The 24,111-nt window shown below is 39.8% G+C and overlaps 2 protein-coding genes across 10 annotated transcripts in view; one reads left to right on the top strand and one right to left on the bottom strand.

Moving 5' to 3' along the window:
- Cmss1 (cms1 ribosomal small subunit homolog) overlaps positions 1-24,111 on the top strand; it is a 314,697-nt gene that overhangs the window by 14,648 nt on the left and 275,938 nt on the right. The window lies entirely within an intron of this gene.
- Positions 1-24,111, bottom strand: part of Filip1l (filamin A interacting protein 1 like) — a 253,915-nt gene that overhangs the window by 9,451 nt on the left and 220,353 nt on the right. For 2 of the 9 annotated variants that reach the window (XM_006995767.4, XM_042259448.2), the window contains one exon: positions 10,122-12,894. In XM_006995767.4, coding sequence (XP_006995829.1) covers positions 10,122-12,894 — 2,773 coding nt within the window. Of the gene's footprint in view, positions 1-4,612; positions 4,769-10,121; positions 12,895-20,896; positions 21,907-23,677; positions 23,743-24,111 lie in introns of those variants that run through there. The other 7 variants (XM_076549062.1, XM_076549063.1, XM_076549061.1 and 4 more) reach the window with 7 other exon arrangements.

The following is a 24,111-nucleotide window of genomic DNA, read 5'->3' as shown; positions in this document are numbered from 1 at the left end:
TCTAGTCTTCAGAACAGAGGTGCAGGCTAAGAAGGCCAAACTGTGTGGAGGAGGGGAGTTAGCACCATTATGCTGGCGTGAAGGGTGTGGTCAGTATCAGAGGAAGATGCAGTGCCCAAGGAGGCAAGTGGGTAGGAGGTTGGAGCACCCATTATCCGGGCACTGATGTAAGTGCTGTTACTTGATGAAAGGCTAGGGAATTGCAATGATCTGAATGATATTTGGGGTGAACTTTGAGTAGAAGGATGAGGGTTATATAGAGTATAACTGTGGTAAAGTACTGTGTGTGCTGAGGTCTGGATTAAGGGACTAGTAGCACAGATTGGAAGTATGGTGGGTACAGAAAGCAATCATGGAAAAATAGCTAGCTGGATGGTGAGCTTTGGGGAACAGAAGTTTCTAGGTATTGAACCTGAGTGATGAGGAAGAAGCAGAACAAAAACCCTTAAGGGGAGCAGTGTAAATGGGCCGTGTGTGTGTGTGTGTGTGTGTGTGTGTGTGTGTGTATTTAATTGTTTGGTAGCATTGAAATTTTGGAGATGTTAATAGAGAACCCTGGTAGAGAAACAATCATCATTCAAATGTCTAGGAAGAATATGTAATTTCTTGCCAACTACTTCTTCATCTCTTTCTTAGAATTAGAGATGATTTTTTGAGAGGCTCTCCTGTGTCTGAATCTTTGCTACAAGGCTACAAAACTTGATGGATAATTAACTAGTACTGAAAAGACCTCCTTAAAAAAAAAAAGCATTTCTTCCCATTACATGAATAATGTGCTATGATTGAACTATTATCCATGCACTGATTGGCCTGTAGGAAAGGAAATCCTGCCCTCTCTGCCAGTGACCTTTCTGGCCACCTTAGCCATTGTGTCTGGACCAAGCAGACAGATTACATAAACTTGCACTCTGGGGAGATTTGCTACTTCTTGGCACTAAAGTATGCAGTAAGGACAGGATGTCCCCCTCCATGCAGATTTCCTTCCTCATTGGCAGTCTGAGAAAAGTTTGGAATGTGGCCATGATAGGTTTCACAAAAAGAAAGAAAGAAAACAAAACAAAAACCCATTAGTAATTGTCTATTGTTTCCCTTACTGTTCTCATTGCTTTCTTTAAAGTTAAAATAAGCAATCACAGAAGCATTCAGAATTTTCCAATTTTCTGCAGTAAATTTTATTATTATTATTATAGCCAGAGAAGAGTCTTCTATGAAATAAAAGGACTGATTATGAATGTTACTCTGAGAGATGTCCTCAACATGATTGCACATGGCTTCCCTCCTTTCCTCCCTAAAGGAGAATCCTGTTTTTACTTAACTTTCCTTTGAATTAAAACTCACTAGTTTGTTTGTTTTAGATTGCAGAAGCATCTGATACAGTATATTTGGGCAAAACTTCATCAAAAGACAAAACAGAAAAGTGTTCTTTTCTCTCCTTCCCCCTTTTTAAAAAGGGAGAAAATAAACCCATCAATAGGAAGGAATTCTTGAGGAATTATTTTGAGTCGTTTGGAGGGTGGTTGTATTGAAAATGGGCTTTATATGCTTTATGAGGGGAATCATGGGAGGTCAATTTGAAGACTTTGATTTGAAGTGGTAGTTTTGATATGGGGTAGCTCCTTGGCTTATATTTATTATAACCCTGAATTAGAAACAGAATTTAACACTGGTAGAATTGAACCCTAATATTTCCCCTGAGCTGGGAAAGTGGATAGTATTTTTTTTAAATGGGAGTATCAGTTTTTCCTTAGTAAGATGTGATATTACTTGAAAAGTAATTTCCTAATTTAGGGCATGCAAACTAGGAAAAACTTCTAGGGTTTTGCAAAGGCAGGATGCTCATTTAGTGTGGACTGTGTTAATGATGCTTGTCTTTATGGACTAGACCTTGAACCTTGATGGCCATTTACAAAGGAAGTCATTATCTGGACTATGGAGACAGCCATCGTCTTCTCCATGCCAATGTTCATGGTTGTAATGCTTCTCCCATGGATCATGTGCACTTCTGATGCTGTTTTGCTTGCCATCTTTGAAGCTTCTATAATTTAGTTATATAATAGTTATGTAGTTCTATCCTATAATAATTGATGATTATATTAATGCTCTACACATATTGATTGCCCACCCAAAGCTCCTTCTTCGTGCTTGACATTTGTGTATTTTGCTTGCAGAATCATGCTTTAGGGTAGAGTGGACACTGACTACAGCCTTGGTGTTCTCTGACAACCATCTTTGGATGATGAGAACATGAGAGGTTATTTGAGTCTTTCTTTGAATCATAGGAAATGCAGCCCTTCCCACACCTGCCATTTGTGTGGGTCTTGGCCTTTCACTCTTAGTATCTGTTGGCCTAACAGTAGCTTTAGGATTCAGGAAATGTTGGAGAGAAAGTTAAATCACTATTGGCTGTAGTGATCTTGGAATGTTTTATAAGAAGTGAGCTTTGGGCTAGACTCTCAGGGTAGGTCCTGTTTCAGTTGATGAGAAACGAGAATCTTATCTATATAGGTGAGTCCTTCCTGTGTTTAAGGGCATTCTGAGTGTGGATGAAATGGCATATATCTGAGATGGAACACAGAGGTAATGTTAGACAAGTTGTCCTATCACTGTAGGTAGCAGAATGCAGTTTATATTGCTTCATTGACGTAGCTTCTCATGTGTTGCCATGAAAAGAGAATGGGACAGTGAGAGAGGCCTGTCTTCAACAGGTCAGTTTTGTCATATACTAATAGAAAAACCTAGAAAGTCTATGTTACTTTATCTCTAAAATTGACAGAATACCCCCATTTTAAGGGTTATCATAAAATGAAATGCCGTATAAAGGACTCATTTCCTCTCACCCCCCATTACATGACTTTATTAACCAGAAGCCTTCTATAGGAACCCAGCACTTCCTGTCACTGTATTCAAAGTCCTTTACAGTCTGACCTTATTGCAGCCCCAGCCATCTCAGCTTGCACTTCTTGTTCTTGAGAGGTGGATGTCTCCTCTCTGCATGCTCCGTTTCTCTCTGCCATGTGGGCAGCTCCCAGAAACATTTTTTGTCTTCTGCAACCTAGGCCATCTCACCTTCTAGTCCCTCTTCTTATCTCACCTGTTCCTCAAACCCTCCGAAACCTGCAGTGCTCAATGTTTATACAGTTCCTTCTCTGAAGCTGTTGCTACAGCACACCTGGCCTATAGAGAGAGCTGTTTCATCTCTCTAATGGAATGGCTTCCAGTGAGGGGGGCAGTTTTGGCCCCCCACAGAACATGTAGTTCTATCTGCAAACACTTCTTGTTTCATTTGGAGAGATGCTATGTGGCATCTAATGACTAAAAGCCAGAGGGTTCTAAACATCCTGTGAGGGCAAAGAACACCTCTGCCATTGTTCTCGACAGAGAATTACTGGACCCATTAATACTGAGGTTGTCTACTCCTTCATTTGGTGGGGTTAGGTCTTATATGATGAAAGTTAAAAGAAATGTATAGACTCTTAGAGAAGGAACACAAAAGAAGTCATCTACTAGTTTTAGCATGTGCCAATGAAAGAAGTCTGTTTCCTGACGGAAAATAAAGTTGTCAGGTAGAGCCACACATGATTTTAGAGTTTAAATGTCTTTTTTTCACAAAAGTTAAATGACCTGTCCAAGGCCCTTACAACTAATTGAAAAAGGCATGAGCTGGAATTCTGTCTTCCATTTGACTGCCTCTAGGGTAACCTCTTCCTAGTTGTTCCACTTATCTAATGCTTTATGAGCCTGTTAGTGCAGTGCAGTCCTTCATCTGCAGTTTATTGGTAGGAGTATATAGTTTTCTACTTGCAAATGTTTCCTGACACTCACTCCTTGATTCCCACACTAAGTTGACAAGGGATGAGTCTTAAAGTCCTTACAATACCCAGTGTTGACTGGGAGACACACAGTATGTTCATTTGTCATAATCAGTGGGTTGACCACTTGTATCATGTGATGCTTTGAAGAAAAGATACCACATGCTAAGACATTGAATTTGCTGAGTCACATAAGTAACTTTTCTATTAGTAAACCCACCTGCACCTATCCAGAGAATGTAGAAGGATGTGGGTCTTTAGAGCCTATGTTCATACATTGTGCTTTTACTTAAACATGACTGGCCTTTATAAAAAATAAAGCAAGTTAAGTGTGGTGGCATATACCTGTAACCACAGTACTTAAGAGTGGAAGCAAGAAGATCATCTTCAGCTGTTAATATGGAGTGTGATTTTTAGGCTGGACATGAAACCCTTTCTTAAAAAACAAACAACAAAAACAAACAGCCTGCGCCACCGTGCCCAGCTTTTCTCAGATGACTCCTCAGAAGCGATGCTCAGAATTAGCCAAGAGTGCATTCTTATGACAGTTTCTTAAGGGGAAGGCCTGTTCTAAGGAAATGCCGACAGACTTGTTAATGCTGCCCTATCAACAGTGTTAATTCATTATCAGACTTGAAAATATTCAGAGGTGTTAGCCACTTGTCTCGATGGACTTTTAAGATTGTTTAGGTTGCCTTTCCGGGATGCTTGCTTCTAATGTATTGGATCACACAAAAGAACTTCAGTTCAGAGGGTTAGAAAGGAAAGGGCTTGGTGTTTAAATAAAATCAATCTAACAAAACTTCAGTTTGGGGAACTTTATTAGCAGTGCACTAGGCTTTCTTGTATTTGCTTCACCGGGTCCTAAGGTAAATGGAGTGCTCTGTTCTGTTTCTTCAAAGTGCACTCTCAAGTGTGTGTTCTGGACCCGAGAAGTGTTGTAGGGATAAATTCGGGACCTGGGATTTGGGAAAGAAACACAGCTTGTTGGTGTCAGACCCTTCTAGTTCACTTAAAGATTCAAGAATTGATACTGTGCTAGTCACGAAACTAGGAGCATTCCTACCCAATATAGTTGCTTTTATTGAACGTTCCTTTTGAGTAAAAAGAACCTGGAGAATAAAACCTGCTTTTCATTATAGCCTCTAGAGGGCAAAATAGTCCCACTTCCTAGGACAGGTGTAAAACAGTCTTAAGAGTAGGGGGAACACTTGCCAATAGCAATACAGAAATTTCTGTAGCAGTGAAATTCCAACTTCAGACTGCAATCCAAGCAGAGGATTTGTTAGAATGTAACTGAGAGCATACTTCCTTCTAGAGATCCTGGTTTGATAGCACTGGGGGAAACCTAGTGTTGAAATCAGGAGAATCACATATGGATATCTGGGTTCAGCTTAGTTACACACTGATCAGGAGACTGTTTGTGTGTTTGAATATCCTTAGGGGGAAAAATCAAATCAAAAATCTGAAACACTTCTGGTCCTGAACATTTCTGGTAGTTTTCCACCCTGTCTAGGAATCCTTTTATTTATGTAAAGATGCATTCCTTATAACGTGGTGTCCTAGTAAAGATGGTGATGCTATTTTTACCCATAAAGAACAGTGGCATCATCCTGGGAAAGGTTCGGCCTTTGCATGTTTTTCTTTCATTGGAATTTTTGTTTGTTTGATTGAGCCAAGGCCTTACTATGTTGCCCTGGCTGGCCTGGAACTCCTTTTGCCTCAGTCCCCTGAGTGCTGGGGTGGCAGGTGTGTACCAGTCCACTCAGTGTATTTAGCTTGCCTCTGCTTGCCCTTGCCCCTATAACAGAAACTCCTAGCTAAGACTCTGCCGTGGCTTTTAAATGGAAAAAAAGAACTTGCTGGAATGTTGAAATATGTGGCAGAATTCTACAGTTTAAAAAGCTAATGAAATAATGGGACTGTGAATAAAATGAAATTTGATTTTGAAGCAGGCACGCTGACCAATGAAAGTAGGAGTTTTTCATATATATTTATAAATCTTGGGGCTGAGGAGATGTCTCAGTAGTTATAAGCATTGCGTGCACATATCCACACAGAGACACATATACACATAATTTTAAGAAAATGATCATCAAAATAAAAAATCAATCTTTAGTTATCTACTCATGGATAGTACATCCCTCTGCCTTCACATATTTCATATGAAGATTTTTCTGGCATCACTTCCTTTATCTTCCTGGGTTTAGGGCATGTCTAAATAAGTCAATGAAAGGAAATTATGCAATCTCACACACAAACTCTCTCTCTTCCTCTCTCCCTCTCCACACAAATGTATGTCTATCACAGATACATACATTGTATAAGAAACTTAAAAATTAAAGCCAAGAATTCATTTTTATTCTATATATAATTTTATAGAAAAAGAATCCTTTGACTTTAGATAGCAGGTAGTGGCATGTCTAATAAATTGCACATGATTTAGTAATAGGAAACTACTAACGTTCATTTTGATGTTCATGTGTTAATTATTTCACTCTTCTAAAAGAGAGAATCCTTAGAGGTTCTGCAAATTTGCGGTCAATAGAGATTAACCACCTAGGAAGCCTATTTATAGTTGAGATCTGCAACGCATGGTAAAACGATTGTGCATTGTAATTGAACAGCACATGGGGCTTTTGTTAACTTTATCACAGAGAATTGGTTATGAGTCGAGTAAAACTAGTTGGACTGACAGACAACTAGAGCTTCCAAACTCTTACTAGTTACAGTATGTCAAGAGTGGTTACTCCGTCCCCAGAGTGCTTAGGGCATTCACATGGAACCCAGGATCATGAGAAGAATCATTTGGCTGCTTCTCTCTGCCTATTCCCCCAGGCTATGAAAATATGTTTTCTATCTGTGCCTTTTTGTAACAAAGTCAGGAAAACTGTTCTTGAGTTCTTCCTAGTTTCTGTTCATATGTGATTAGTTGATTGATACCCTTCAAATAGCACTGTGCCCTCTCTGGGTTAGTGACTATAAAAGGAGCCCTTGCAGCTCTTTCTCATTGTCTTCTTTCAAAGGACTGCAGTGAACTGTGTAGTTTCTTTTGGAGTTCTAGCCCAACTTGACTTAAAAATAACTTTGAAAACAGTTAGACCATCGTGTATTTTGTAATACAGTTGGGTCTCTGCCGATTCCCAAGATAAATGTGTTTAAACAGAAGCTTTCGCATTCATCATCAGCCTCAGCTTTCATCCACATTTATTTAATGATGATGCAAGCCCACAGCCTTGGTGTTGCAGTCCATCACCATGGAAGTGTTTCTGTCAACAAATCCTTGCTTTGCAAAATAAAATTGATTTTACAGGGGAAAGGAAGATACCTTTTACTTCTGAAAGATCTTCACAGTGTGCCTGGATGTCTAGATGAATTGTATTTAAAATCTGTAACTGGCAATAAAATTGGGCATACTAAATTAACAGTTAAGAGTATGGAAAGGGAATGGAAAAGGGAAATGCTGATTAGCTGCTGTGAAGTCATCCTTTTAGAATGTGACTTGGGAATTAGATTTGTAATTTAAAATGTTCCATTAAAGCTGTATTCTCCTCTCAGAGGTGTGGAGCATGCTCACGGGCTACTAGGAGTTAGGTGTCACAATGTCTAGTGTCAGGGGCCATGCTAGGGGACCAACAGGCAGCGTTAGAGCTCCTGAAACACAGCTTGGTGGTTAGCAAAGGCACACCTGAGTGAGCTTTGAGTGGCAAAGCCCCGAGGACTATGAGTCCTGAGCACCTCATACTGTTACTGAGCATAACTCTGATTGTTGCCTTCATGGTCACCACATCCCTCATAATCTATGGACTGTATGAAACTATCAGGGGGGTTCTAGCCCTCACTGGGCAGTGTTACTGGTACTTACAGTAATAGTGATTGATTTTTTCCAAGCATTGCTACTGTAACAGTTTAATGATTTAACCACCACCCTTAGAAAGAATTTAGACATGTAGAATTGTTAGTATTAAGGTGTTTTTGTTAATGGCTTTGAGGTAGAAAATCTTGGGGAACAATTTAAAATTTAGAAAGGCACATAGTTGAGTGAGGGACTTGTTGAGGTAAGAAACAAGAACAATGACAACCTGGCTATTCCTAGCTGACTTACTAGAAAGTGTTGTTGATCGGGGTGATATTAATTCCTTCTACCCATTTCTTCCTTCAGCTTCCTGATAGAAAAAAAACTGTTGATGAGTGGGTATGCACCTTGAGTATTTAAAGTAGAGCTGACTGGTTGTTTTTCATATATAAAAGTCTAGATTTGTGATTCTTTTAAGATTTTTTTATAAGATTACCTTTTGAGATAAATAATAAAGTGATTGCACCTTTCTTTGTTACTGCAAAAGGTAGCCTGCTAGCAAAAGAATTGGCTGAGAAAAATACCTTCCTTGCTTACACTCTGTTAATCTATAACAAATTGCTTGGGTATGAATGTATATGGGTATTGGGGACAACTCATTTTTCACCTGTAGTATGTAAAAATGTTTAGTCATGTAAGAGATGGAAATCATTCTGTTTTTTACTTGTATTCATTGTAATCGTTGGCTTAAAAATAGAATGTAACCACATTGTAATTTTTATACTGCTTGAAAGATTTTGCTGGGGTATATAAGCTATAAAGAAAAAAGTAAAGATAGTTAGAAGGAAGATATCAAGAGAGACAGAAGGGAAACAGAGTAGAAGAACAATAGAAAAATGAATAGAGTAGGACAATAGAAGCAATAATAAAATGAAGAACTAAGCTTTGGCCCTCAGAAAAGTCCTTGTGTGTCTGTTTGTCTGTCCAGTAGTTCACCTGCTTTGCATCTCAGTTTCTCTGACCTGCTGAAGGCTTGCCATTCATCAGCACCCTAGAGGAGATCCTGACATGTTGGAGATCACTGTGTGTGTGTGTGTGTGTGTGTGTGTGTGTGTGTGTGTGTGTGTGTGTGTGTGTGTGTGTTTTGCTGGCCCCAGAGAGTTAAGTTTGCCACATTCACCAGCTCCAGAGAAGTAAGTTTTACTCGCTCAGATAAAAAAGTCAAGTTGAATGATTAGTTCACTAAGTCTGTGGATCTTCCTCAATCCCCAAGCTGCTGAAGGCTGGTCCTCACAGCAGCAATAGTCTAGGAAGCTTTGGGTGAGTTTTTTTCATGTCCACTGTGAATGGCATAACACCTACAGAAGAAATCACATTATTACTTGGCCTCTGCTGCCATGCAGCAGGATTATTTTTAAAAAGGTCTTAAAACTTGTGCTCTTAACTATCTGCAGCTTTTATTTGCTTCTTGAGAGGACTTTCAGAAATATAAGTTGTGTGCTTCTGATTGTAGCCTTACTCACAAGCAGGGCAGGGCAGCACCCACATTAAGTAATCCAGACTGTTTTGGGAACCAAATAACACAGAACAAGAATGACACTTTTGTTTTGAAGCAGAGTGTTCAGAAGTTTATGTCATAGTGGCTGATTCCAGGTTTAGATGTAATGTATGCTTTATGGGAATTTCAGCCTGTTGGAGAAATGTAGTCAATCCTTGATAGTCAAGGTAACCTTGTATTTCTAAATGTGCCTTCTGGCTTCCTGTCACATTCCCAAGCTTTTAACTTTTACCATCAGCTTATATACTCACTAATAGCAAATTATTTAATATTACTTTATCCTGTTATCTGTAAACATGTACTGACTTCCAAATAGCCCTCTGTTGAGCACCAGGAATAATAAGATACATATCAAGAATGGCATTAAGCTTGCCATAATTATTTTGGTTCATTTTGAAGTTGTGGAGATGAAATTTTTAGATATTTGAACCACACTCACCTCCTCTAATATGTGTCCAGAACTATAAATGACAAATAGGTACTGCTTGTCTTTAGGAAGAATTAATGGGCTTTATAAATAGGAAATAAAATGATATTGTTCATGCAGATATATAACACAAAATGATCAAATGAAAATTCAGCAAGCAATGGCAAAAGTAACAAACTATTTACTGTTTTATCATGTTAAGTAATTCACCAAGACAAGTTGCAGTCAAATTAAAGTGAGTTATGGAAAATGAAATACATAAAGATGTATCTATACAAGTGCAGACTAAATATTTTCCATACAGGCATGTAAATGAAAAGATACACAGTAAGTGCACACTTGATGACTATGATGCCACACATAGTTAGTTCCAGATACTCCTGTAGAGTCCATGCACAAATCTTCCCAAAGTACACCTTTAGTCATTCTTTTAGGGGTTTGGAGGGTGATTAAAAAAGGACTGAGTTCCTTGCAAGAATATCAGTATGAACTAGATGAGGGTGAGGGTGGTCAGTTATATATATTACTTACTGTAATTTGTGATTGTCGAGGAAGAGGTGTGGCTGTTGGTGTAATAGTAATACTGCTGGTGACTTTATTGGCTGTTTTGTTTAGTGCCCCATTAGGTAAGCCTTGAGTTCTGTTATCCTGCAGTGGTGCTGAAGGACTGGCAGGTCTCACAGGGCTGGCGACAGCTTGCATGTAAGGACTTCCTAAGTGAATGTGGATTTTATTATCCTCAGTAGTTATCACACTTGAACTGTTACTGTTTGAACGCTGAAACTGCCATGATGACTGCCGGTCCGGGGAGACTCTGAAAATTGCATGCTTGGCACTGATTTCTATCGGCTCTGGGGAGCGACCCTGCTCAGGAGAACTAGCTGAACCGGCCATAGCCAAAACCTGAATAGGTGACATTGTCCGTTCTGGAGTTACAGAACCACAGGACTCTGGGGTCTGTGCTCTGGCAAAGGTTGCCATGGTAACTGGGGTCATGCTTTGCTCTAAGTTCACAAGGCTTTCTGTAGAGGTTTTGGACTTCACTGGTGTTATGGAGGCATTTTGGAGAATGGTAATCCTTTGCTTTGGGGTGCCACAGTTTGGTATCACCGCTGTGCTGGTGTAAGAGTGAGGACTCTCTGTAGTTGGACTTGTGATTTCAAGAGTGGCTGTATTTTGGACATGATCTGGAGTAACCTTTATGTGAAGTGGCTGCCCAGGTGTATGACTTAGGACTAGATCTCCAGGTTGTACCAAGTTGCCATTGGACTTAGTTTGTATTTTTCCATTCTGAGGGTGGCCCTCCTTGGATTTCATCCAAGGAATCCACAGTTTCCTGTTCACAGGAAGGGACGTAGATGGATTGCATTTGAAGGACAGCACAGATTCCTCACTAGGGTCCTCATCTTGGTCCCCACTCTCCTCATATAACTGACCATTGATGACTGCTCGTTCTAGAGGAATGAGGCTCTTGTAGTCTGGTGGCTCATTGTCTACTACTTCTGTTTGAACTTCTTTAGAAAACACTTGAGGGTCAGAGATCCTTCTTCCATTGAGACTAGGTCGGAGGCTCTTACTAAAATGCCGGTACCTTTCTAACTCTTTAGTAAGGTTTTCAATCTCTCTTCCCAAGTCTCTGTTCCTGTTTTCTTGTTGGTTTAGTTTCTTTTGCAGAATGGAGTGGTCTCCCTGGAGGTGACATATGAGGTCCTCTGTTGCCATGTACTCATGAATTTTCTCTTTTAATGCATCCACTTCTCTTGACAGATGGCCTGACTTCGCTTCTTCTTCTTGGAGCCTCTTGAAGAGCCATTGCTCATGGCTGGACTCTGTCTTTTCTGCTAACTTGTACTTGGCAAGTTCCATCTGAACATGCTCCAGCTCTTCAGAAAGAAATTGAGCCTTGTCTCTCTCAGTAGCATACCTCCGTTCTAAGGTCTCGTACTCATCCTCTGTTTTCATGAGGTCATCTTCAATGGCTTTCATGTCTTTTAGCTTCAGCCTCAGCTCTTCCACTTCTTGAGAGAGCTCTTTAATCTTATTGTTTTCTTGGTGTAATGCTGTTGTGGACTTACTGGAGTCTTGATTTAATTTGTTTTTAACAAAATCTTTCTCAATTGCTTCCAGTGACTGAAGCCTGTTTTTCAGTATATTAACTTTGGACAGCAGATCACGTCCTTTCTCTTCTTCTGCTTTCAGTTTATTTCTGAGGTCATCTCGCTCCTTAGTTACACTGTACATCTTCTCTTCGGCATCACTTTTGGACTTGAGTGCCCTTTTAGTTTCCTCAATTAACTTCTCAGTCACTGTCGTCACTTTATTTTGCTCTGCCTGGAGCTGGGAGGCAGTGGTTTGTAACTTTTCTTCAGTTTGCTTTAATTTTTCACTCATTGTTTTGCGTTCATCTACAAGCATTACAGTTAATGTTTTTAGTTTAGTTAAATCATCCTTTAGAGTGAATTCTGTCTTTTCTAGCCGACTTTCAATGGCTTCTAGCTCTTTGATCCTAGTGTTTAAACTCTCCAGTTCTTCAGCCAACTGCTTTGTGGTCATCTTTTCTTTTTCTAAATTGCATTTCAGAGAGTAGCATTCTTGTTTGCTTTTGTCTAAAGCATCTTCTATTTTTTCCAGAGCCGTAATCCTTTTACTGAGTTTTTCGACCTCTAGTTTGAAGTCTTTACTCTGTACTGTCTCTTTCTCAAGCCTCTTATTGAGATCTCTGCACTGCTCCTCCATTTTTATGAGCTCCTCATCTTTCCCCTCCATATCCAGCACACGCTTCCTGAGCTCATCCACTTCATCCATGATGCCAGTGTTTCCATATTCTCCCTTGTTGATTTTTTCCTTTATTTCTTGCAGCTCCTCCTCGGCTTTTCTTAAAGACCTGTTGGTCTCTTCTAACTCATCAATTTGCCGACTGAGTGCTGCCAGCTTTTGGCGGAGTTGGCGATTTTGACTGTCCTCATTGGTGAGCTTCGCCATAATTTTCTCTTGGTTCTGGTGAAGCGCTGTGGTCTGTGTTTGTAGTTCTTTTTCTAGTCTGGTTGCCTTCTGCTCTTCTTCCTGAGCTCTGGCTTCAGCAAGGGCTAGTTTACCATGTGTTTCCTTGGCACTTGTGGTCAGGTCTTGGATTTTCTGTCTTTGAAGGGCAAGCTGGGCTGTAAGCCTTTGTTGTTCATCCACCACCATCAAAGCAAAAGACTTCAGCTTGGTCAGCTCCTCCTTCAGGGCCTTGATCCTCTTCTCCTTCTCTTGTGCCTTCCTCTCCTGGGACTCAGTTTCCTGATCAATTAGCTTCTTTAATCTGAAAAATTGAAGAGCACATTGCAATTAGGGATTTAGTAATTCATCAGCTGTTATTCATTTAAAATCATTGTATCAGTTCATCAATAACATCCAGGGAAGTTTCTGAATTTGATGAGGAAGGAGAAGCATTAAAAATATTGATACCTTGTCCCTCCCTGCCTTTAAAATTTGACTAGCAGTTGAAGTTCACCAGGACCCTTAGAAGAGGTCAGATAAGAATATTTGTTTTAAATTGTTTGTGTAACATAAGCAGTGGATAGTCCAACCTGAAGGCTATAGAGATAGGTACAGACTTGAGATTTCGGTTAGACTTGGCTTTAAAACTACACCTGCCCATACCAGCTAATTAACCTGAATAGTTCTCCAATTTCCTCATAGTATCTTAGGGGCTTTTTGTGAAAGTGAGGCAATTCATCTAACATTATCTCAGCCCTGGCATTTGGTAAACATTTGATAAATGTTGCCATGGTGCTTTTTAAATTACTGATTCTTGTCCTGTATTAAGTGGCTTGCCTGAGCCATTGTGTATGTGATATATTACTAGTTACTGTTTAACTCCTTGGTTATTAGTTAAGATAGCGTTTTGATTCAGTTTGTCTAGAAGTTATGCACAGCACAGATGGATCTCGTTGTGTGTTAGAACTTTGGTTTCCACTAATAAGATAGCATCCTGGGAACCACTTCACCTGGGTCTTTATTTGCCTACTCATTGCCATTTAAGAGGGGGAACTAAGAGGCAACTGAGTTATGAGTTAGGCTTTGGTGTGATCATAAGATATGGAAGAGCAGGACGTTTGACAGCAAAGAGGTTGCTGATAAAAATCCAGGGCTAGGAATGGAGAAACTGTTAGCAGGAACATAGTGAATCCCTCTTAAATGACTCTAGTTTATCATTATTTAAAATTACCCTTCATAACAGGAGGACATTTTACATGAGCAGAATAAATGGGTCTTTTCTATGCACTTGGTTACCTCTGTAAAGAAGGTACAGTTTTAAACTTGTGAGTCTCTTAATTATACTGGAAATGGCTAATTATAGAGGATGTAATTGCAGCTCTGCAGCATTGTTGTTCAGAAATTAAAATAGAATGGAATCCCTGAAAGAACTTAACTTGGTTGAAAATGTAAATATGTGCTTTCTAATCAAACCTGTAGAGTTCATAATGTTAATAAACCTGTTACCCACCTATTTATCTATCATCTGTCTACCACCTATCTACCGCGTGTGTGTGTGTGTGTGTGTGTGTGTGTGTGTGTGTGTGTGTGTGTGTGTGTCTGTCTGTCTGTCTGTCTGTCTGTCTATCTATCTATCGTTGAGATGGGGCTTCCCTGTGCAGCCTAGTCTGTTTTCTAACTTGTCCTATTGAGGCTGGCCTTGAACATGGGACCCTTTTCGCCCCAGTTAGGATTATAGTACTCCACCATACCTAGCTTAATAAAGCTTTTCTGTTTGTTAATTAACCAATCCATTGTCTTTATTCTTGCCCCCAGAACACTTTTAAAATTAAGAATCTAAGAGAACATTTGTTTTAAAGGAAACAAATTTGGGGCAGCCTGGGGAATAAAGACTTCTTTATGAGATTCTAACCTGTTCTTTCTGTAATTGCACTATACAGGAAGAAAAAAAAAGCACAATGTAAGAATTCTTAAACTTTTGGATGACAGGATCTCCTTTAGTTTGTCCTGCTTTGAGGACTTCACAGAGGCTGACATGTCAAGTTCAGAAGCTACTGGGTAGGGTGCTGAGCTGGGCGGGGCCGCTGGTGACCTCATCTGTGGTCTTGGCAAGAGGCTTCATGACTCTTGCCTTTCCTCACTCCCTGCCTGAGACACCTGGGAGCCTGAGAGGAGAAACATGGCAGCTTCGGCCTGGTGGTTGTCGAGTTCTGCAGCTCAGTGGAGGAATCCGGGATAAATTGCTGTGGTGGAGAAAGCTACAGAAGAGCTTCTTCCTCATACCTCAGCTTTCTCAGGTCACACTTGCTAGTGGGAACAAGGCAGTGCAAAACTCAAAGGTTTCCTTTATTGGAGAGCAGCTTCACAAAAACTCCCAAGGCTTTCTAGAATCGCAGCTTTTTAAATAAGAGCACATGCTGACCCCTTTCCTGAGAAGGGGATAGGTTTTCTTAGAATATAAGAAAGGGAAGGTTTTGTTGTTGTTGTTGTTTTTAAGTGTAATAGGAGAGCCTTAAAATGGAATAACTGAATCCTATCAATATAGCAACAAGCAAAACAATATTGAAAAACTTTCAGTTGTCTTTATTGTGCTCAGTGTTTTTGGCAGCAAGCATGATGCATCTTTTCAGCATGATACAAGTGCCGTGCACCTTTTTCCTGGTTTTTATAAATTGGCTGACATCTCCATCTCCCTAAGCTCCACCTCCAAGGTAGACATAAAACTGATGATTGCAGTACATTTGCTCCAACCTGAAGTACATACACACCTAGTGACAGTATCCTCCCTGCTGACTCAGGCCTAGTTTTCAAACCGTTGCTTTTCACATGTTAATGTGCATTTGACTCACCTAGGAATCTTGTTAAAGGGCAGGTTCTAATTAATTCTGTGGGTCTAGGGTGAGTCTCACAGTTTTCATTATAACAAGCTCCCAGTTGACCCTGGTTCCTGGCCTTGGACTTCATTATGTAATGTCAGATTTCTCCCAGTGGTGGGTGACTTGAGTTAGGAAGGTCTAGGAGATGCAGAATCTGTGCTGTCTCTGCAGTCAACCTGCCTGTTCAAGCCAGCCTGCAGACCACAACCTAGGGCTAATGTGTCTATCAGAGAAACCCTCTGAAATGGAAACTGTGGAGCTAAAGGAAAAGATTTCCCTTGTCATTGTTTGGAAACATATACATATGTTATGGATACATACATACATACACAGTGATTTTATCCTATTTGTTCATTTAGCACCTACATTTCTTTAAAAATTCAAGTTTTAGACAGTTAACAGAAGTATCTCTGCCATTCAGTCTAAAAGTCCCCATTTACAAACGGTCAAATCATCCTTTGGGGAAAGTCTGATTTCTATGATCTGACTGTGTAGGAATTTGTCCTAAGGTGTTCCCAGTGTCCCCAGATGAGGATAAGCACTGTTCTCTATCCACTGGCTGTTTCTTTAGCTGTTACTGCTCCTTGCTCTCTTAGAACTTTCTGTAGAAAGTTCTAGAGGAGTTTTGAGCCTAGGAAAATTCCCTTGGTAAGAGTTAGAAGGTTATTTTGAAAGGACTATTGGAAAGAGAGGGCACACTGGACACAAGCACTTATCAGGGAATGAGATTTGGAGAATGTGTGTAGGAAATGTGAATGTGGGCACCGATTTCCTTCAAGTGCCCCATGCAGCTCTGCAAAGCTTGTGTACCCTTGGGAGTATATATACCTCCGTTTGAAGACTACTGTCTTGGAGCACTCATGTTCATGCTCAAATACTGACATTACAAGATTACAGGAACATTCACTGAATCCTGTCCAATAAAAACAAGTGGAAGCTGATTTTTATGGACACAAATGTGAGGTAATTAAGCCCAAACTGGCTTAAAGCAATGTCTTATTACAGCTTTTCTTTAGAGTTTCTTTTATGGCTCAAGATTGTTTTAACTTACTGTGGTTTATCACTATTATTATATGCAATGCCAGTTACTTGCTTTTTCAAAAATATCACATCTGTCATCTTGAGTGTTTTTTGGTACCAACCATAATGCTGGCTTTTCAATATAAATTACACATTTAGAGGGTCCTTTCAGTATTTATTTATATACATATATGTCAATATGAATCAACCTATATTTTATCTCCTCAGTGTGACATGGCTAATAACATGCAGCATATAATGCACATACAAAACAGATGGTGCTCATCTAAAAGCTGTGTAGCCAATCACACCCATAGAATTTATATTGTAGTTTTCACCATGTTTGGTTTTGTATTATTTATGGACATCATAATCAACCCCACTAAAATATTAACTTCTTAAGAACAGAACATGAGTGTAAGGGATTTGTGTTTTCTACAGTGGTTACTGAAAAGCGTTGTGGAAAGAACCAAATGAGTGGGGTTTTTTTTTAATGAATGAATGAATGAATAAAATAGTGAACAAATATGCCATCCTATGGAGAATACCTCAGCATTGTCCTAAGCAGTTTTGTTAATTTGTAAAGATGATTTTCTAGCATTTAACATGTTTGTGGCTTTAGGTAGTTAAGAAAATGTGATGTAAGTGAGTCTTGCCCTCAGTGTTTTCTAAATACATTATTGTCTATTTCATAATTATGGAGCCTCTTAAAAAACAAGACTGCTAGAACCATTCCTTTCTTCTTCAGATTCTTTCACCACAACTCTATTTGGTTACTTGGTTATGAGAGGTTGAAATGGTCACATGCTAGCTCACCACTCTGCTTTGATTATTTCATCTCTGCAACAAAGCAGTTCTTTTACTTTCCCTTGTAGCTAAGAACTCTGATGCATTTTACTTGCATATTCTTTTCCTGCTCTCAGCCACCTGGCCCATGCATTGAGCTTAGTTAGAGTGACTGTTTTGCAGTCGTAGAAAGTCCATACTCACTAATGGCTAGGTTACATCTAGTCCCAAGGAACCAAACTTAAGTAGTGAACAACTTCAGTTACCTCTGTTCTCTCTCCTGTCCTTTGAAAGAGACAGCCCACTGCCTTTATGGTGTGGATCTTGAATTTAACCGTTGATGTGTAAACATGGCAATACTCAGTTTACAAGAAAGCCTTCTAGACTAGGGCTATAATAAGGAGGCGAACAAGGGGAAAGGAATTTGTTCTCCAAGAGTTTATAGAGAGGCTAGTGAGACGGCGTAGCCTGTAAAGGCACTTAGTGCTAAGCTCCAGTACTTGAGTTTGATCCCTGGGTCCCACAAAGTGGAAGGAGGGAACCAATCCCCCAGAGTTGTCCTCTGACCTCCAAACATCCTCCCCATCTAGATAAATTAATGGAATAAAGCAAAACAAGTTTTGAGACTGAACACATAGGTCTAACTAACACTGTTTAACAAAGACCCTAGAGCAACAGTTTCAGTTTTTTAGATCTTATCATCTCTTCACTCTTAAAGCTTATTGAAAACCCCAAACTTTTGATTGTGTGGTTTTTATCTAAATTCACTGTAATATTAAATTAGGGCCTCTGTGTGGTAGGACAGACCTGTAATCCCTAGTACTTGGAAAGTGGAGGCAGGGGCATCAGTAGTTTAAGGTTTTCCTTGGCTACCTAGCATAAAGAACATTTTTGGTGAAAAAATAACCTAGAAAAAAAAAAGGTAATAAGAGTTGCATTGTACTGTACAGACTGTAATGAGGACACTGGATCCTTGGATCTATTTTACACATTCTATTAGCTATGGTAGCCATGGCATCATCACAGATCATGTAGCATCTGGAATGGGTAAAAAGGGTGTTTATGAAGGTCGGGGTGACCTTGCTGATCTCTTGAAGGGGCTGTTCTTTGAAATCTTTGCTGTAGAGGACATGCAGGAGAAATGTAATAGCAAATAAATGTCTTTCTCCAGAAAAGCCTAAGGTTTGTGCTGTCACCCTGTTCTTCCTGCTGTTACGTATCAGCCCTTGCCTCATCATGATAGAGTCGCTAGTCTGCTTTGACGATGTCATCATTAATGTGCCCATTTGTTTGCTGCCCATCACAAGAAATAGGTTCTCTGCCTTCAAATTTGTTCTTCCCAGTTCTTTGAACTATCTACACACTGTTAATGTTTTGTTTGAAACTACTATTTGAAATGAGAGCATCCAAACTACTGAATTTGCAGTTGGCTTGGTAGTTTTGTTTTTTGCGACAGGTTCTTGCTCTATAGTCCAGGCTGGCTTTGAAGTCTGCCTCCTGAGTGCTGGGAGTACAAATGTGTGCCACTAAATGAGCCCAGGTTCCATGTTGTTTAAAATGGGTTCATCAACAGTGCAGTTCAGCTGACAATTCGTTTCAGATCTTTATAAGTACAGGGAGCCTCTACTGTGTGCAAGACACTGTACTTGACATTTGCCAGTTTACGGTTTTTGTTTTTTGTTTTTGTTTTTGTTTTTTTTTTTTCTTAAAAACCAGCATACTTGCCCCACCTGATCTGGTTATAATTTGTGTAGTTCCTTATCAGTGACCAAACAGGTTGATCATAACAGATCTATTTAGTCTTAGGAAAATAATGTAACGTGTGTGTGTTCTTATTACTCTAGAGGCTAGTTTAATACTTTAACTGATTTGGCATGATAAGCAGAATACTGCATATATCATAATGCCTTTTTTTTTTCTGGTAGCTGGAGGGACAGCCCTGGGTGCTGAGAGCTGAACTCTTATATTTTTGGTTGTGAGCCTAGCCCACACCCTCTAGCCCTTGTTGTTTTTTTTTTTTGTTTTTGTTTTTTGTTTTTGTTTTTGTTTTTTTTTTTGGAGACAAGGTTTCTCTGTGTAACCTTGGCTGTCCTGGAACTCACTCTGTAGACCAGGTTGGCCTCAAACTCACAAAGATCCACCTGTCTCTGCCTCCCGAGTGCTGGGATTAAAGATGTTTACCACCACTACCGTGCTTTTATATGTGCTTTCCTGCTATAGATTTTGATACTTTGGTTGTGTTACATCGTATTTCATCTTTTAGTGATTCTTGTTTAATATGTCGTTTTAATTATTACTGATAACAGGTTCTAGCATTTGAAGTGTGATACATGGAATCTGTTGGAAAGCTTCCTCTTTTTAAGACAATTACTATAATTTATGTTTCCTGCTGTACTCCTTGCCTTTTCAATGGGACTTTTCACTGTTCTGTCCGATTTTCAGGAGCATTCATAAAAACACTTATGACTAGCCTCATTCTATGTCTGCTGCTTCCTTTTATTTATCTTACAAGTCAAAGGGTTTTTCTTTTTCTTTTTCTCTTTTAATTACAGTTACAGCATACCATAGCCATAGTGTAATGCTCAATTCATTTGACTTGGTCAGCAAGATCTAGAAGAACAGTCAGACTTTTTTTTTTTTTTTTTTTTGCATCTGCTAGCCAAGTATGAGTGTACATCTGTGTCTGCTTTATGTCTTTGTTACCAAAGATCCTGTCATCGTTGTTGAGATCATTTAGAGATACCATAAATGGGTCCAGATTCAGCAAGCTGGGTTACTATTTCTCTTCACTGTGAACTAAGAATTAGAACATGAAGGGAAAGAGGAGGCTGTTCAGGAGGTATATATTACAAAAGTGGGTTAGGACTTATAATATGGACAATCTTATTTAGTCCCCCAATAGTCAGGGAAAGTGAAGTAACAAAGAGCTTGGGAAATTTCATCAGATAAAGAGGATTCTGGGAAGACCTATGAGCGAGAACTGGTATGGGTCAAATCCTGCTGTCTTAAAATTGAGACAAGAACGAAGAACAAGACTGAAGGTCCCTTAAAGAAAAACTGCTGGAAGGTCAGAGTACAGAATCAATCAAAGACCAAGATCACAGAGCTGGTGAGGAGAAGGCAGACACTACAAAGAGAATGTTTCATCTGGAAACCAAAGGAGGTACCTGCCCCAGCCCCATACCAGGTGGCCATTTAGAAACCCTGGGCTGAGCCTGGGAGAGGAAATGGGAACAAGGACAGACGAGATCCTTGTAGACTTTATCAGCAGGAGCCTGAATTGTGTGCTATTTGTTTCTGTGCTGTAGTATGGGAAGCTTTCTAGTTAGAATATTAGGGTAATGAGTGTTCACTTAATAACAGTGATGTGAGCCTGTATGTAGCTCTGTAGTAGAGCATTTGTCTAGCATGCCAGAGGTACTGGGAATCCTAGCACTGCAACAAGAACATACATATAAAACAGAAGATTTTAAAGTGCCACAAGTCTGGTGCCCCACCATCTTTCAGTTCACAGTTTCATACTAAGACATTCCCAGATTTCCTTTTTGCTGTTTATGTGTCCAATTAGGGTAGTGGCAGTAGCAAGAGGGAATTTAAGAAAAAAAAGTGTATACTACTGACTTGTATGGAGAACCTACTCACCTTTTTGGGGGGGAAGGGGCCAGGCTCACCTCTGTTCCCCTCCCCTCTGAATTGTGGCTCTTAGCTATTTGGAAAAGATTCCTTGGGTCAAAGTTTTTCCTTTTCCAGACTTCACATATTGATGGAAACCATGCTTGTCCAAGTGAGTAGGGTTTTCAGTCCTTGTCAGACTAAGTTTCAGATAGATGTCTTGTTGAACTTTCTAAGTCTGCTTGGGTCCACCACAGCCATAACAGGACTACTCTGTGCCTTTAGGGAGAAGCATTCATAAAGTTACTTGGCATGTGACACTTTGGACTGTCATCTATCTAGTACGTGTGTTCCTGATAGTGCTGTGCAGCCAGCAGAGCTCTAGTGTTGAGAATGAAGTGCAGGTTCCTAGGACTGACTGCTGCTCATCCCCCGTACTGCTTCCTGCCCTCTTTGTGAGCATCACTTTTTACCCCTGTGACCTGTATTGTGTCCCTTCACACTTGCCTTCTTTTACTTAGGGCGAGTGTCCTTTCTTCAACATATTCCCCACTGTCTCAGTAGTAGCTAACAATAATTATGCAGGTAGCTAGTGACAGGTAGTTTGTGCTCTGGATAGCCCTGAAGCATACTGGGGAAGAGGTGGAGAGCAGCCTGAGAAATTCAGATCCTAGAGTTGGGCTTTCAGAATTAAATCCTGGCTTTGTACTTCTAACATAACTTAAGCAAGCAATGTAATTTACTCATCTTGCTGTCTTCATGTATAGAGTATGGACGGATGTCCTGAAGATTAAGTAAAAATATAGTTCACACAAAAGACCTTACTGCCTGGCACAATCTATGTCTTATCATTAGAAGTCAGATAGGAGTATTAAGAGATTAGAATTTAAATGTTCTCATCACAAAAATTTAGTACATGAGCTAATGGCTGGTTATCTACAGTGTACAGATAAAAATACCAAGTTTATCGAGAATAAACATGTTTTTTCTTTTCAATTGAAAAAAGGTCTTAAGTGAATGTGTACTTTTACATTAGAGAAAAAACTAGTGTGTGTGTGTGTGTGTGTGTGTGTGTGTGTGTGTGTGTGTGTGTGTGGAGTAGTAGTAGTAGTAGTAGTAGTAGTAGTAGTAGTAGTAGTAGAGCTCCTCAGTCATAATGGGCTGGTAGGTAGAAAGCACCTAGGGAGGAGCTGCAAAATTCATACTGGAACAGAAGAGTACATAATCAGTTTACGTTGCCCTACCTGCAGGCTGCTCTGTGCTCATCGTTACCATCCTGGTTGCCATTTTAGGTTAAGGTTAGTTTAACTTCAACCTTTGCTCTACTACCACTTTGGGCTGAATAAGTGCTATGGGGCTCTCCTCGTATGTTAGCAGTATCCATGGTCTGTATCAACTAATGAGAAATGTGTGCAGACATTAAAGATGTTCTAGCATTGGGGGTAGAGATAGAGAATTGTTGTCTGGTTAAGAATTGCCATTTGGTGTGGGTTAATTTGTGGGAAACCTTTTGTCAAGTGTTCATGTAGTAGTTACCTCTGACATTCCTAACTCTTCTTTATTCACTGCTCACTTGTATTTGAGGTCAGCCATTAGTTTTCATTTCTTTTTTTTTGTTCTACAGATCTTCTCCCCAGCTCCTCTCCCTTCCCAGAAGAAAAGGAATGAGCAGCAATTTCCAGTGCAGTGCCAGCGTACACCTGGATGTCACTAGCTGCCCTTCCCAAAGCCTGTCTGCTGCTTGCCTCACACTTCCTCTCCTTCCTTGAATGTGACTGTGTACTTTCTGCTGCGTTCACAACTCGGACCTCATCTGTATGGGCATGAAAGGTGGCAGGGTGGGCCAGCTGACTTAGGACAGACCTGAAGAGAACAGCCCTCCCCCCATAAATATTTGTAGGCTTTGTTTCTTGAGTGAAAAAAAATTGTTAGGACCACTAAGGATATTTATGTTTTGTGATCTGTTCAGAAAAACAAAACAAAGAAACAAGGTTTGGAGGATGAAGCTTGCTTTGTATGCGGCCTGCCTTCCTGCTGCAGACCTAACAGTTTGAAAAATATGTTGATTTTTCCAGAAAGAGTAACTTAAGATTTTTATATTGGGAGATTTTTGACAGGGTTTTCCCCAAATAGCTCAAACTGTCCTTGAACTTGCATTCTCTTCCTGTCTCAGCCTCCAAGTATCTGTATCACCATTGGTGGCTCATATTATTCCATAAGTGAATTTGTAGTTGATTTTATATACTTCTAATTCCTTGAGCAATATGGATTTCAGTCTTCATTTACAGATTATTCATGGATAAATATCTCAAAATGTGCACATTAAAAGTTGGGATCCCACTTTATCCTTTACCTTCCAAACTGAAACTACTGATGCTAATTTCTTGTACCTTCAAGACTAGTGTCTACAAATAAACAAGCAAATATAAATTAAAGTTTCTCATTCTTTCCTCTTACACACACACACACACACACACACACACACACACACACACACACTACTTACAAAAAACAATCCTGTTTTGTTGTTGTTGTTTTTTTTTTTTTTTTTTTGTCATACAGCATTTCTTGGAGCTTTCCATTAGATCACTGTCCTTAAGCAGGAGCAGAAAATCAGTAGAAATTAATAAATAAGTTATGAAATAAGTCTTCACAACTTTCATGGCAAAATTTGTAAGACTTCTAAAGACAAAACAATGGGTAACATTATGGGAATTACAGACTTTTTCACTTTCAAAGGTGTTCACTAGGAAGATAAACCTTAATAGTGACATTATTTGATTAAAACAGCACTTTGTTGTAGAGTCATACCATTGCAATGCACAGCTTTTGTAGCCTTGGAACGTGGCTCCAATTCCCAGGGCATTGTGTGGCACCTATGCAGAAGGATACATATAGATGGAAGGTCTTTCATGGGCCACCTGATTTTACTTAATTCTTATAACAACTGTATAGATAAGCACTGGTGTGCTTATTTTTGTCGGATGGGGAGGGACCAAACATCTACAATTTAGAACACTTATTGAATAGCACAGATAGATAACCAGATCAGTATAAGAATATATTGTCAACAAAACTGTGCTTCACACAGCCCCATGGCCATCCCTACTTGACCATGTCACATGTGCGAGAACCCACCCACCAACCAAGCAATGTGGGTTGACCTTAGAAGAGCTTGCTGTTTCTTCCAGCTGGCCTGCCGCTCCCCCTTCACTCCTTCTGCTTCCCTCACACTAGGATCTCTG

The sequence above is a fragment of the Peromyscus maniculatus genome, chromosome 12, assembly GCF_049852395.1.
Source record: "Peromyscus maniculatus bairdii isolate BWxNUB_F1_BW_parent chromosome 12, HU_Pman_BW_mat_3.1, whole genome shotgun sequence".
In the NCBI taxonomy this organism is placed as follows: domain Eukaryota; kingdom Metazoa; phylum Chordata; class Mammalia; order Rodentia; family Cricetidae; genus Peromyscus; species Peromyscus maniculatus.
Note: the sequence above shows the minus strand (reverse complement) of the source record. Positions and strands in the feature narration are given on the sequence as shown.